General features: G+C 45.1%; 1 protein-coding gene across 4 annotated transcripts in view; it reads left to right on the plus strand.

Annotated features, from left to right (window-relative positions):
• Positions 1-15,442, plus strand: part of CDH13 (cadherin 13) — a 1,033,545-nt gene that overhangs the window by 796,661 nt on the left and 221,442 nt on the right. Inside the window, exon 8 of one of the 4 annotated variants that reach the window (XM_034672820.1) lies at positions 6,522-6,716. The exons of the other annotated variants lie outside the window; for them this stretch is intronic. Within the exon in view, the coding sequence (XP_034528711.1) occupies positions 6,522-6,569 (48 nt within the window). The 3' untranslated portion in view covers positions 6,570-6,716. Of the gene's footprint in view, positions 1-6,521; positions 6,717-15,442 lie in introns of those variants that run through there. 4 annotated transcript variants of the gene reach the window in all.

The following is a 15,442-nucleotide window of genomic DNA, read 5'->3' on the forward strand; positions in this document are numbered from 1 at the left end:
TGAAGGAGGTGAGGGAAGAGCATCAGGGGAGGAGAACAGCATGAGCAAAGGCACGGCACGTTCATACATTAGTTGGAGAGATGGGGAGTTGAGGGTGTCCCGGGGAGACCCCAGACAAGGGCAGGGAGTCGGTACAAGATTGTCAAGGGCTTCGAATGTCATCCTAAGGATTACGGATGTATCCTAATGTAAATGCAATGCCACCAACTGTATTTAAACATTAAGCACGGCTCTGTTTAACACGGTGCACTCGAGCTGTGACTCGGGGAAAGCTGGCAAGCTGGAGGGGGGGGTGGCCAGTAGTAAAGCAGAGACATTTTGGAGGCAGCTCAAGAATCCTTGGTGAAGGATGAGTGGCTGATTCACAGATTTCTAGCCTTCTCAAGGGGAGAGACAAGGAGTTACTGCTTGAATCCAAATTCCGCAGGTTGTTAATAGCCGAATAAACAGCCTATCTTGTGTCTCTGGTCTTGTGCGTCTTCGAGTATTAGACAACCAGTAGTTGCTGGGCATGTGTTGAACCAAGAGATTCTGAGCTCTGTCATTAACAGAGATTCATCTTCTCATATTTGACAAATGTGTAATTCTCCGAGGTTTATCTTCTTTTCTCTTTTTTTTTTTTAAATGGTAAAAATAAAATGCAGGGCAATGATGAATTTAGAGTACTTCTGTTTTTCTATCATTTTAAGCCTCTCTATCTTACTTTATGTGAAGTACCCTAAAAACTGAAGAAGATTTTCTTTTGAGGGACTAGTTCTTTTATAGAGCACATATTTCTTGAGGCGCCTAGGTGGCTCAGTGGGTTGAGCGTCCGACTCTTGATTTTGGCTCAGGTCATGATCTCAAGGTCATGGGGTCAAGCCCTGCGTCGAGCTCAGCCCTCAGAGGGAGTCTGCTGGAGATTCTCTCCCTCTCCCTCTCCCTCTCCCCCTGCCCCCTCCCCCCACATGCGCTCTCTCTCTCTCTCTCTCTAACAAATAGAGAGCACATATTTTTCTTAATCAGCCAGGAACTGTGATTAGCCTGGTAAGGCACATTTTACTTCTCCAGTCACTGTACTTCAGTGACATCACTCTAAATCTTGTCCCCGTTCACAGTCCCAGTTGGACAGACACACCCCAGTCTAGAAAGAACATCTAGTTCCATCCTGACTTTGAACTGGTGGAGAAAATAGGGGAAAGCTTTGCTTCTTACCATATTGAGAACATTAATTTAAGGGAAGAAAAATGGGTGGAGAGTCTTTGGAAAGCAGTTCTTTCAAACCTGCCTTAACTATGCTTGGCTCCGAGCCAGGACCTAGGTGAGGACGGCAGCTGCAAAGTGCTTCCATTGCAAAGCATTGTAGGGGAAGGTGACCAGAAGCTACAAGGCTCAGATTAAGTCGAGCTAGCAATAGACCATTTCAAGACATGATGGCATCTCAAAGTGCCTGGGATCCACATTTCTTTGAGTTTTGTTTTAAGGAGGCATCCCATTTGCTATACTTTTCCAGAGGATAAAAGTTTGTTGGTAATGTGACTTGGTGTCCTAAAGGCATGGCCAGCTTTATTGGATATGTGGCGCTATGCTGTCACATTCAACAATGAAGGGACTTCAACATATAGGAACGTCTATTAGGTTCGAGGTTGGAAATTTTCTCTTTAAGGACCAGATATTAAATGTTTTAGGTTTTGTGGACCAAGAGGCAAAATTGAGAATATATGTAGATACTTATATAACCATTTAAAGTGTCATCATTTAAAAACATAAAAAGCATTTTTAGCTCGTGAGCCATCAAAAAACAGACAGTGGTCTGGCTCTGGCCCACAGGCCATTGTTGACCAGCCCAGTCATATCAAACTGTTGGTCAAAATGGTCAATTAGTACCAGTTTCATCTGCTGGTTGTTGCACATTTTCATGTGTCAGTATCCACTCTCAAAATATCGAATCCCTCTTCCTAATCATTACCTTGGGATTGGATCCTTCGTTCAGGAATTAGGTCATGAAGATGGGTCCGATTTCATTTTTCTGGCACAACAGTCCCATTTCCCCATGATTACAAACAGATCATTTCAGACACTTGTTAATTAATTCTAAACTCAAAATTTGGTTGCAATAATTTAAACAACAAGTTCAGTCCAAACATAGTGAAACAGAAAGTGCTGTCTAGACACAGATTAAACACTGGATGAAACCATTTGCACTGACTCTCTTGGTCATGTGAGAGCCCTGAGCAGGAAGATCAGGGGAGAGAGGACCCAGAGGTGGGAGGGAGGTCTTCCAGAGAGGGAGCTCTTCTTTGAGCTGAGTGGGAACAGAGATGGGGACACCTGACGTCACTGAGATGTGACCCTATATCAGCCTGTCCCTAAAGGTCATGCATTTCCCCCCATTATGGGAAGCAGTATTATTGATTATTTATTTGGATGGTATTTTCACAGAGGAAATCAATTTTGAAACTTCTTTTCAACACAGGAAAGCAAAACACGGTGACGTTTTGATGTAACTTTTGTTTTGCTCGGTTATGGGCCTTCAATGCCCTCCAGGTGGGCTTCTTCTGGCTACTGAGCTCAAGTGGTCCTTAGAACTCAGTGGAAAGAGACTGTGAGAAAAGGCTCTCTCCTGACCTAGTGTGGAAATACGAATCAGTCCAATCCATTTGTTGGGTATTTTGGCAATAAGAATCAAATGGCTTTTAAAAATGCCCCTCTATTCTTTGACACAGCGATTCACATGATCAAACAGGTGTCCAAGCATTCACCAATGGACGTTTAATTGGATCCTTATCTAAAGAACCAAACTAAGTGTCAAACCCCTGGGGATCTGTTCAATAAATTGTGCCATAGTCCTACATTGGGATTCTATTAAATCATGTAAAATGATGTGGTAAAAGAATGTATAATGACATGGGAAGAGGTTCATAGTACATTATCAAGCAGTTTGCAAAACATCACATAAGCTGTGAATCTTTTTTGTTTGTATATGTACATCACCTTATTCTGTTCAGGCTGCTATAACAAAATACCATTGATTGGGGGGCTTACCCAACAGAAATGTATTTCTCACAGTCCCAGAGGCTGAAAATCTAAGAGCAGGGTGCTGGCCAATGTGTCCTTGATGAGAGCCCTGGGTGGCCACCTTCTTGCTCTGTCTTCCCATGCAGGGAGAGGACGCTCTTGTCTCTCTTCATCTTCTTATAAGGACACCAGCCACATTACGAGGGTCCCACTCTCCTGTCCTCATCTAAATCTCATTACCTCCCAGAGGCCTCACTTTCCAATACCACCCCACACGGGTGGGGGTTTAGGGCTTCAACATATGCATTTTAGAGGGGCAGAAACATTCAGTCAATAACATATGGCATCATGGTCCAAGATGCAAAAGGATTTGTGTGACTGTGTTCAGAGTGGTCCTTTTAGGATCTGACTTTTCTTACAGTGCACTGTCGGAGATGACAGTCTCAGATCCAGGTGACCTGAGTTCAAATTTCAGCTCTACCTCTTCCCAGCTCTGTGATACCGGGCGCGTTAGTAGCTTGAACAACTGGTAGCTATAAGTATGATTGCCACATCATTAAATTTTTTTCTTCGATATCCCTGCTAATGCTCCCAGAGAGCTCCGTGGTATGAAAGTAGCACAATATAGAGAACAAAACCCTTATGGTTAGAGGTGTGCCTCAGTTTCTTCCCCTGCAAATGGGAATCGTAATGCACCTCCCTCAAAATGTTGTCATGAGGATTAAATGAATCAATCCAAGCACAGACTTAGAAGAGTAACAGGTGTGGGTTAGTGTTGGTGTATTTTCTAGCTTGGGTGCAGTGACTGTGTAATGTCTCAGTAATGAAAATACAGTTCTGCTCATCAACTGGAAAAAGCAGTTGTATCTTGGACACTGAGGACAAGGGAGTCCAGCCAGGTTAGGACGCCACACAAGGGGCTGCAGGACTGTCACCCTGGAGTTGAGACTGGTTTCTATGTTGGCCAGTTGAATCAGTGACAAAGCAGTGGGAGTCGTAGTAGGCACCAGGGTCTCCACCGATATTGCTGTGGTCACAAAAAACACATTTCAGATGTCAGGAAAGAATGTTTTTAGGGTAAATCTTGTCAACATTTCCACACTTGAAACGATAAGCATTTCCATTTCCTTAAGTGACACGGACTCAGTCGTGGCTTTCCTCATCAAGAACAGGCGCTGACCGGCTGCTCACTTCTCCCGTCACCAGTTCAACCGGCAGCTTAATAGACATATTGTGGTATGTGCTTCTGTGTTTTTAAGACAGCCATGGGAAATGAATGTTTTTTGACCTTTGCAAAGAACAGCTGTAGAAAGGACTGTTGAAATTCAATGAACAGCATCTCTATTTATGAACCTCGAAAGCAGGAATCAAAATTAAATTCTTTTAGATATTTTCTCTCCTGTGTCTTATGAACTGTTTTTACAGACTTATTTTTCTCCATGGAAGACTTCTTGGGCCCTAATTCTAGTTTTTCTGTCTCTGTGGGCTCTGGATTTCTGGGATGGGGAGGAAATGAGGGACTTCTCCGCTCTTGCCTAATCTTGGTATTAGATTAGCTCATGATATGTGTGAGGGAGTCTATGTCGCACTCTCCGGGAAGCTACTGCGTGAATAATTACGGCATCCATTTTTTCTGGCCAGGTATTAAATGAGGGCCATAACACGCACAGGACTGCCCATTTTATCACAGGGCTAACGGTGTTTCCGAGGGCTGACGTGACTTGCCTGCCTCACACGCTGAGCCTGGGGGCTGGACTTGACCCCAAAGCTTCTACTTTGTCTGCTCCCCTGGGCTGCTGAGAGAAAAGCAGGGGCCTACAACTAAAGGACAGCCTTAGAGTCTATGAAACTGTATCAGGGGTTTGTCTGTTCTTTACTCTGAGCCTCTTCACACCTTTGGGAAACTTGACTTGGTTTCCCTCATCTCTCCCATTAGCAAGGCTGCGAGGTGAAATGGGTCAGAGCATACGTCTGGGAATTCTAGAGCCCTGACGAGCAAACTGGGCTCTGCATCCTGTTAGCTGTGTCACCTTGGAAGTGTCACTTTACCTCTCTGCACTTCCATTTCTTCACCTCTAAATGGAGCTCATAAAATGACCTGTGGGTAGACAGAATAATGACCCCCAAAATGTCCTCATCCTAATCCCCAGAGCCTCGTGAATATGTTACCTTACAAGGCAAAAGGAACTTTGCAGGTGTGATTAAGTCAAGGATGTCAAAACGTGGAGAATATTCTGGGTTTTCCATTTGGGCCTGATGTGACCACAAGGGCCCTCGCGAGGGGAAGGCAGGAGGGTTAAAGTCAGAGAGAGATTTAAAGATGCTATGCTGCTGGCTTTGAAGATGGAGAGAGGGGGTCACCATCCAAGAGACGTAAGCAGCTTCTAGAAACTGGAAAAGGCAAGGAAACCAGGTCACCCCTAGAATCTCCAGGAAGGAAGGCAACCCTGACAACACCTTGTGTGCGCTTGATATGCATTGATGAGAATGATCACATCCTTACCAGTTAAGCCAAGGGTGTAAGGAGAGGTCTTGATCCATTCACGTAAACGCTGTAGTGTTGAGATGCTAGGAACAGTGTCCTCCCTTTCCTTCCCACATTAGAACCCACTAAGGAACGAGACACAGGAAACTGGAGACCAAACCATAAGCTTGGTTACAATGAAGCTGATTGACAACGAGAGCCAAGAGTCTGTGGGCAAATAAATTTGCTGGTATTTTGTGCTTGAATTAGAGACTCGGGAGGGTTCTCTGTGCATAAAGAGTTTTGGAGGGGCTTCGTGAGTGCAGCACAGAGCAAATTTCCTATTAGAGGAAAGGGTTAATGCCATGTGAAATCACTCAGCGTGCCAAATGTCCCTGCTACTGGATGGACACAGGAGGACAGTTGAGGCTTTGCTGACAATTTCCTTTGCTGAGGGATTGGCACGGGGGCGGGGGGCGCCGGATGTTTATGACCCAGACTTGATGTCTTCCACTCTGACAAGATGGGACACACCCCCCCAAGCTGTGTCCCTTCTGAGTAGTGCGTGGGCTTTGCCACGCGGCTATCAGGTGAGAGATAACAACCTCACCCCCTCCTCCAGATGCCCAGGCAGACCTCAGGCCCTGGTGGCCGCTGGTGTTAGAGCAGACAATGAGATTACCTGGTCTCCCAGGATGACAAGAGTCGTGGCTTCAAAGAATGTTTTTCTTAAATAACATTTGTTTATAGCGGTGTTTTTAAAAATAGGAAATATGTTCATACAAGCAAGCAATTAGTGTCCTGCCAGATAAGTCCCATGGTGACATGAGAGTGTAATCTTTAAAAAAAGAAAAAGTCAGCCTCAAAACAAAGCATCAGAACTTCTTGCTTTAAGATCTCCCTTCTCTGTAAAAAACTTCCCATAACTTCCCCTAGACCCAGGGTCCTCATCTGAGGTCTATGGACAGACTCTAGGTGGGGGCACACGAACATGGATGAGAAAACATTTTAAGTCTATTTTCCGTAACCATTAACTGCAATTTCGTATTTTTGTCCCCAGGGAGGAGAGGCAGAGCAGGACAGTGCTGGCCATTCCCACTCCCGTTAACAACAAAAGTCACGGATGTTTTCCTGTCATGTCACAGAGGATGCAGAGATGTCAGAGATGTCCCGCCCTCTCCTCCCTTAAAATGAATCTGATCACTAGCCTTAACACCAGATCTGGTTACGGAGGAGCTGCTCAAGCAAGACTTGTACTAACACGTCAAGTTTTCCTACTACTTTAATTAACTTTATTTCGATAGAATTAGCTTCCTTTGTCATCCTATGGTTTTTTTTTTATGTGTTTGAAATATATATTCTGAGAAGGGGTCCACGAGCTTCATCAGACTTAAAGTGTCCATGGCACAAAAACGTTTAAGACCCCGGCTTAGAGGAACTGCATCCTCATCCCCCCCTGCCTTGCTGCAGACCCTTCTTCCCTACCCCCAGGAGAGCCCACATCGGCCAGTCCACTTGCCTGCCCCCCTCTTACTAGACAGACATTCTTGATGGCCGCTCTATGCCTTTGCCTCCCTGTGTCTACCCACATACTGGGTCCCCAGGGACACTTCAGTTCATGGCCTCTCAACATTTCTCCTAATTGATAGAAAAGGGAGTAAAAAGAAAAAACTCGTCAGATTGTGAATGTTAAACTTTGGGTTTGTGGCCCCCTAATGAATCCATCGGTTGAGTCCAACCGTTGGTTCTAGGGAAAGAACAACAACCTGGCTGCTAGATCAAAGTGACACAGTGTTTGGCAAATCTTGTAGCCAAGAGCTGGGGCAGCCAGTCCACGCAGTCAAAATGAAAGGTAGCCTGAGGTCATACCTGCACTCTGAAGGCTGTCAGGCTGCCTGGAGTGCTGGGTTGGGATCAGACCCATGCTTTCTGATTTTATCTCCTGCCACTATTTCCCTAACTCACACTGCATTCAGATGATGTCAGCATTTTCCGTCCCTCAAGGATGATGCACATCTTACATTTGCATGTTAACGCAGCCAGCTTCCAAGATGGCCCCCAGTGATTCCCACCTCCTGGTATCCACGCTGTTAGGTAGTCCCCCACCCCACCAAGTTGAAGAAGGATGACCTGTGTCACCAATGGGATCTAGCTGAAATGACATTGTGAGCCTTCCAAGCCTAGATTGTTCTTATTCTTTCTTGCCGTGGGGGATGCCAGCTGCCATGTTGGGAGGACCCCCAAGTAGCCCTATGGAGAGGGCTCGTGGCAAAGAACTGGCGCCACCTTCTGGCAGCCAACACGAACTCAGCAGCCATGAGAGGGCAGATCCTCCAGCCCGATAAGATTTTGAAAAACTACAGCCTCACCCACACCTTAATGGTTAGCTCAGGAGCCAACATGGCACCCGAATCATCTAGCTAAGCGGCTTCTGAATTCCTAACCCACAGCAACTGCGTGAGATGGGAAGTGTTCGTCATGGCTTTAGAGCAGGAAGGTTGGGGAGGTTGGTCATGTGGCAGCAGCAGTATTAGACACATAGGATGTGTCCTCTGCTCACATCGTGGCCCGTGTCCGCTACCCCCCCTTCCAGATCTGGTTTCAGCAGCCCCTCTGTGCCACCTTCCCAGCCTTCCTCAGTGGAATTTACTGCACCCTCTTCCTTTTGGCACACAAATGATTTATCATCCTATTCATGAAGTTATCACGAGGAAAAGCAATGTTTTGATTATAGCCTCTCTCCTCTGTCAACTCTGGACTTCTTGAGGACATTCACAAGGTATTCGCACTTCAGAAGCGTTCTTCCTAATAACGGCCCAGCAGACAGTTGCATGGTTAAAGAGGATGTATAGGAACTTGGGAAAATTTCAGCCAAATACGTGTGAAGCCCCCGGTATTTTCAAAGCATATTTGACTAGAAAGACCAAGTCCTTTAACAGGGTTTAGAAGCAGCATTAACTAGTGTGTAGTCTTAATCCCATTCTTAACAGTAGAATGATGATAATTGGTTGCTTCTTTCAGAGGGAATTAGAGAACTAAGAAAACTTTCCAAAGACAGTTGGAATGCTTAACTGAGCTAGTCTGTTCATATCTAATACCACTCTGCTTGTTGGCGTGGCTCTCTGAGTTGCCTGATCCTGTCTCACGGCACGTGCCCAAACATCTTTGTTTTTAAGTAAAAATTGACCACGAGTCTCACCACTTAATTTAAACATAATTTTTGCTTAGCAACTGTAAAGTCTGTCATATCAGGACAGTATTTTCCTTCTAGCGACCCTGGTTCAACAACTTACTGGAGTCCCAAAGAGAAGCAGGGAGGAGATGGAATGAGAAATTGGAGGTAAATCGTGCATCCGCTCACACCTGATTACCCATCAACCCTGCCTCTTGGGTTAGACTGGTGGCCTCCCAGATCCCCCAGCACTCACCATCCTAGCAGGGCTATTGGCCTCTCCAGCCCTGCAGCTGCCTTCCTGGGGGCCTGTCTCACCATGAGCCTGTGCTCAGTCTGCTCGGGAGTCAATGCTCAGGGGCAGTCCTGAGCTCTTGAGAGATAAGGTGGAGGCGAATACCCTATCCTCGCCTTCCGAGTGGGACAGCTCTGAGGTTGCTGTAAGCACTCTCCCTGTGGGATTGAACCCTGTTGCCCATGGCCATGACCTGTTCATCACCGCCCCATGTGTGGCTTTTTCCATTTTCTGGCTCACTTCTCCCCCTCCCTTGCACCCAAATCATGGTCTCAGGGTCTGCCTCTCAGAGGGCTGAGGAGGGTGGCCAGGAGTGGGATGTCCTGAACGGGGAGATTAGAGCAGTGATCGGCAAACTTTCTCTGTCAAAGGCCACATAGTAAATATTTGAGGTTTTGTGGGCCATATGTTCTCTGTTGCAAGTGCTCAACTTTGCCATTGTAGCACAGACGTAATCATGGGCAGCACATAAATAAATGTGCACAACCAGGTTCCAATAAAACTTTATTTACAAAAGCAGGTGGTGGGCCAGATGTCTCCCATGGACCCCTGACCTCTGACTTAGAGAGTAAGAAAAAAAGCTTTTTGGTAAAGGTGGAGGTTGACTGTTCCTGGCAGAGGGAAGAAAACATCCAAAGGCAAAGGTTAGGAAATCAGAGGGAATGAAACAAACTTCATTTATAAAAGAGTCCTTATTTGGCAATAAAAAATAATACTAATAATAGGAACTAATTTTATTAAAGAGTCAGTGTGGGCCAGGCATTGGGTCAAATACTTTCCATAAAATCCCATTGAATTCTTACACTTCCTTGAGTTTAGGGAACTGTTCCCTTCATCACAGTACACATGAGGAGGCTAAGCTTAGAGAGGGTAGATAACTTGTCGAGGGTCACATAGCTGGTAGGTGGCCATGTGGCAAGAGCCCAGACAGAGTATTAGAAGCCTGGTGTGATGCTGTTGGCACATCGTTGCGTCTGTCATTAACTCAACTTTAATAGTTTTTTGGGTTTGTTTTTTTTTTTTTAGTTTTGCCTTGTTTTACAAATGGGATTTGCTTTCTTGACTGAGCCCATAGCTCTCCGAAAGGATGGCTGAGATGTGTCTGATGGGTTTCTCCTCAGGCTATTTTGTGAGAAATAAAAGAAAAAAAGTGAGATGTTTAAATTCTTCAGGGATATTGGTTTCGAATAGATAAAGTGAAGAACACTTTTTATTCATATTAGAAGTGATAGTTGGATGTGTGTAATTTTTTGCTCTACGAGATGGAGAGAGAACACAGCACAGATCTTAGAACGTAAAATATGAATTTAGATGACATTTTGAGGAAACTGATAAACACACCATCCCACAATTGGACTGAACTTGCCTGTGAAACTTTTTTGCAGCCCATAAGTGATACAGTACAATCTGAAATTATAGAGATAAGTGGACTGAGTCTAATGGAATATTAAAAATACACAACACACCAATGAGAGAATAATTTTCTTTGGCAAAAGTTTCCATCTCTCAAAATGTTATCAAAAAATTGGAGGTATCTTGACAGCTAACCCTTGGAATAAGGAAATGTTGAGAGAAGGGCCGTGGCCAGAATTTTTCCACAGAAAGGAAGGAAGAGATCCAGGAACAGGACTAGAAGCCAGGGTTTCGTTGCCAACATGTGCTTGGGGTGTCTGTCCACCAACTTACAGACAGAACCAGACTCTCGACCCCAAATAGCATGCTTTGTCCCACCCACCTGTGTAGATGATTAGCTTGAAAAAGCATATGGGTGCCCACGTGCACGCATGTATGCGTGCATATGTGTGCGCATGTGTGGTGTGTGTATACACGTGCGTGTGTGTCTTGGTAAAGCCAAATGCAGAGAACCAAGAGAGACTAACTATGCATGCTAAAGATTCTTCAGATCATCAGTGATCTAGGCCTGTGGTGCCCAGGGTTTGAAATATTACCAAAAATTCCACGCCCTTCTCAAAATTTTGAGGATTGTCAAAAAGATACCAACTTTTTATTTTGCCAAGGAAGAATATTTTTAAAAGAACTTGAAACATCATTATTACCTTTTTCTCATGAAGGAAGTGATGGTTTACGCACACAGTTACATGTACACACACACACACACACACACACACGCACAGGAGGCAAGCCATGATTTCAGAGTGAACAAAATCGAGCAAATGTAACCATATGAACAAATTCATTATGCTTATCTTGCTGAAGAGCAGTAAACATTCTTATATAAATAAAAATCCTGTAATTTAATGTGAGATACTGAGAAGAAGAAGGAGAGAATATTTCAACTGTCACAGGAGACAGAATGAAGACGAAAGTCCCAAATAAAGAAGGAAGGGGTTAAGCTTGGATACCTAGAACACGAGGAGTCAGGATCTGAATGTTCCGTAAGAAGTGAGCCCGACGCTAGCGGTAGCTGAGGACCCAGGCCCTGCGTTCTGTGATCTCCTAGCTGTGGGGTTTGGGCAGCTTGTCTAACCTCTCTGACCTCGGAAGGGGGCTAACAAAAGCACCCACCTCACAGGCAATTTCCTGGTGTGCCGTTCCAGCATGTGGTTAGCCCTTGGTGTTCGCTGATAGCACTAGAAACTACTTTAAAAAAAAAAAAAAGAAGAAGAAGAAGGAAATATTTGGGGAAGAAGTTATGTCCCCCATCACCATTCATGGAGACATTGATCGATACCATTGATCTAGATTGTTCTCCAAGTGCACACCGAAAGCATCCGCATCCCTTAGGAACCTCTTAGAAAGGCAAAGTCTCCAGCCCCTACCCAGACCTCCTGATTCAGATCCTGTGTGGGTGGGGGCCCACACTCTGCTCTCAACAGACCCTCTAGGTCATGCCAATCCATGCGACCATTGAGAATCGCTGATCAGACCCAGCACGCATTTTAACTCTGATCCTGAATTCAGCGAAATCCAGAAACTATTTCAGAGATTGAACAAAAATAAGAGAAAGAGAAAGAAAAGCATGGATCTGTTTGGGTTGAACCTCACTTTAAACTCCAGGATTATGCTGGTTAAACAATTCAAGAGTTAGCTTTTGAGCCCATAATGCCTGCTAGTACCGCAGGAAACATATTTTAAAACAAAGTAAGTCGACTTGGATTTACTTTTTTCCCAAGTTGTGAAGCATCGAGCAGAGATCAGTGGTCAGGTCCGAATATGACCCTGACCACACAGCCCCTCACTCAGACCCAGACCACAAGACACCAGATGGAACGGCTGGCAGCAGAGAACCAGAAAGGCCATTTGTTCCAAAATATCAGGACTCCTTTCCAGACTGATCAGTGGCAGTCGTGTCCCTGGAAAACTTCTCCAAAAGGCACAAAGCAAATCTCTTCGTTGTCAGGTTCAGAGACAAACACTACCGTGAATCAGTTTCCAGATTACATTTTTGCCAGCCCTTCTCCAGGCTCCAAATAGTTGGTAAAGATGTGGGCAAAGAGGAGGAAAATGCAGGGCAGAAAAGGTAAGAGAACAGTTGGGCCCCAAATTTGCCTCATATGTTCAGTGGGAACTGTGTTGGAGGTAAAAGCTAAAAGCATTGACTTTAGGATGAAGATACGCGTGTGCCGTGCAGGAATCCAGGAATCCTGCCTGGGCGTGGAGGCAGTTACTAGGACAGCCATGTTCATCGTGCCTGCCCTGTGTGACAGGCACTCCTCTGTGTCCCCCCTGTGTAGTCACACACTTAATCCTCACAACCGTCCCATGCCACGGGTTCCATTATCATCTTCTGCACCGGGTCGACCAGCGCCCCCTAGTGCTTGGTTATAGCAGCCCCAGGCTGGAGAAAAGTACCCTGGGAGGGGTGGCCTCTTGCCAGGGTCACATAGCCCGCTTGGGTCCCAAGAGCTCCTGCTCCACGGAGGAGCGCTTGGAGTAAGTCGTGGCACGTTTCTGAGGAATTAACGAGTTTATCCATGAGAACTCGCCTCATCCGGCTGGTTGGATTGCATTATGTTCAAGGCTTCTCCTCACAAACTTTGAACCTCTTTGATTAGCTTTGAAACAACCGCTGCAAAATTCATTTACGCGGCACTTCCCTCCGAAAACCCCACTCTCTTCTCTGCAGTAACGTCGAGTTACTGTCGTTTTATGGACTCAGGAAGAGTTAACAAGTAGTAATAAACAGTCAGGACTGGTTCTTACTTCAAATGTCTGCATGTGTTTGGTCTTTTCAGTGGCACAATCAGAGAGGGGTTCTGTAATCAGGAGAGAAGACTTGCACTGCCTTGTAATTTCCCTTGATGTACGAGCTAGAGAGAGAGCAGCTTCGATTCTCTGGGGTGAGCGACGAGAAAATTGTCCCAACTGTCAAAGAGTTCAATGTTAAAAAGCAATGCAGATTTTCTCAAAGACTTAGAATTTCTAGATGTCACAACAGAGATATTACCAAAATATGAGAAAGAGGGTTTTATAAGCAGGGGGGGAAATATATTCTTTTACCAAGAGCCACAATATTTGGTTGAGTGCACGAGGGAGTAAAAAACATGCCAACCAAAGCATTCATTTTGTTTAGAAATAAAATAAATTACTAAGTTGCCTTTCATGATGTAGTCATGTGCAGCATTAAAACTAGACGTATAGAGAGATACAGATACAGACATGCCAGAAACAAGACATGAAAAGCTGATACACGTGGGTGGATTTTGTTACCATGTTCTCTTTAATGGATGAGTTGCTTCCGTGTCTATTCCAACCCAGAAAATTAATTCAAAAATGGCTCCTAGTGGTTTATTCAAAAAAGCTGGTTTTCCAACACCCTATCCAAGATGATGTGGGGGTTGTTATCTTTGCCATAAGAGTGCATAATAGAAAGTGGTGCCCTGGGATAGTTTCTGTCATTTGTTGACTCAGAGGGACGGGTAGAAAGTTTTCTCCAAGCATTTTGCTCTGTTTGAATTTTTTCTTTGTAGTGCTAAAGGATGAAAGCCCAAGTAATTCAACACTGAGCCTGTCGGGAGAGTGTTGCTCTGTTCTGGGGTTCTCTAGTCATCAGAATTGTGTGCGCTCTATAATTTGGAGATCTGGAGCCCGGCTTTCATGGCATTTCTCTTTATGAACATGACACTAATTTCTAGCCCATAAAAATAGTGCCAACATCTCAGTGAGCTAATGTATGAGGCAGAATCGAGAAGGCACGGGTCTGATTTTATTTGGTATTTTCAAAATGGAACTAAACTTTGCAGAAAGCAATTTCTGGGAAACAATTCTTTACAGTACAGTGAGTTATGGGCTATCTCAAAGGAGAGCAGTCTCATTCTAGGTATGGGCTTTTAATGCGAGAGCTTGCTTACTCATATTGAAGAGGCTGGCTATCTAAATTGGTCTCCCTCTTATTTGTAAAGGTGGATAATTTTTATGCATCAGCGGATAATTTGTAAGCACCTACTCTCTTCCAGGTGCAGAATTTGGGAATGGGAGTAGAGTGGTAAATAAGCCAGCTGAAGCCCCTGTCATCATGAAATTTATAGCTTAGCAGAGAAGACACTAAACAAGACATGCAGATGCTCTGATCATCTTGCAAGGGCAAGTTTGGGTGGCATGGGGGTAGATAGGTAGTGGTTCCTCACCAAGTTGGGGGAATCCAGGAAGGCTCCCTGGAGGAAGTGGCACTTATTTTGAGATTTGAAGATTGTTAGCCAGGAAAGGAGGTAAAGGGGTAAAAATATTACAGGCAGCGGTCCAGTAAATATAAGACGTTACTGGCATAAAGAACTGAGAAAAGTCTAGATACGTTGACTGTCATGTTTTCCTGGATGAGAGTCTAGTACTTCTGGCAAAGGGGAAAGTGAAGTGAATTCCTAGAATCTCTTACTGACTCTAGAAAGAGTCTTGAGGGTTATTGGCTGCAACCAGTCTTTCACTGCCACAGCCAGTTCTAGCGTAAGAGGCTGCTCAAGAGGGTAGCTCTGCAAAGGTCCTAGGAGAGTGAGCCTTATGCAGCCTGAGAATCCCTCCAGGACAGCTAAGGAATGGGGGCTGGCCGAAAGAGGCTCATTAACCGACTGTCAGTCTAAATGTTGGTGCATTAGTCAGGGATAGACTAGCTCTGCTGCAGTAACAAGTTAGCCCCAACATTTTGGTAGACATAACACACCAAGGGTTCTTTCTTGCCCAGCTACATGTCCGACATGGGTCTGCTGGGAGCTCTGCCCCACATAGTTACCGAGGGCCACAGGCTGGCAGAGGCTCTGCCAACACATACTGCATGGAGCACATGGCCTTTCTGGTGGCTGTGGCAGAGAAAGAAAGAGCTGAGGTATTAGACACCAGCTCTTAAATGCTTCAGCCTTTAAGTGACACTTGCCATTGGCTAGCAGTAGTCATTTGGCCCCAGTGAACTAGAAGGGGGTGAGAAATGTGGGGGAGCAGAACAGTCACTGGGAAGTCACTTTCTTGTTGCAGATGGAGTTGGGAAATAAGGTAGCTGTGTAAGAGCCTTCAAGATGAACCCAAAGGGCAGAAGTTCTGCAGGAGAGAGAGTATTGCTGAGAGT

The sequence above is a fragment of the Ailuropoda melanoleuca genome, chromosome 12 (genome assembly GCF_002007445.2).
Source record: "Ailuropoda melanoleuca isolate Jingjing chromosome 12, ASM200744v2, whole genome shotgun sequence".
NCBI lineage: Eukaryota > Metazoa > Chordata > Mammalia > Carnivora > Ursidae > Ailuropoda > Ailuropoda melanoleuca.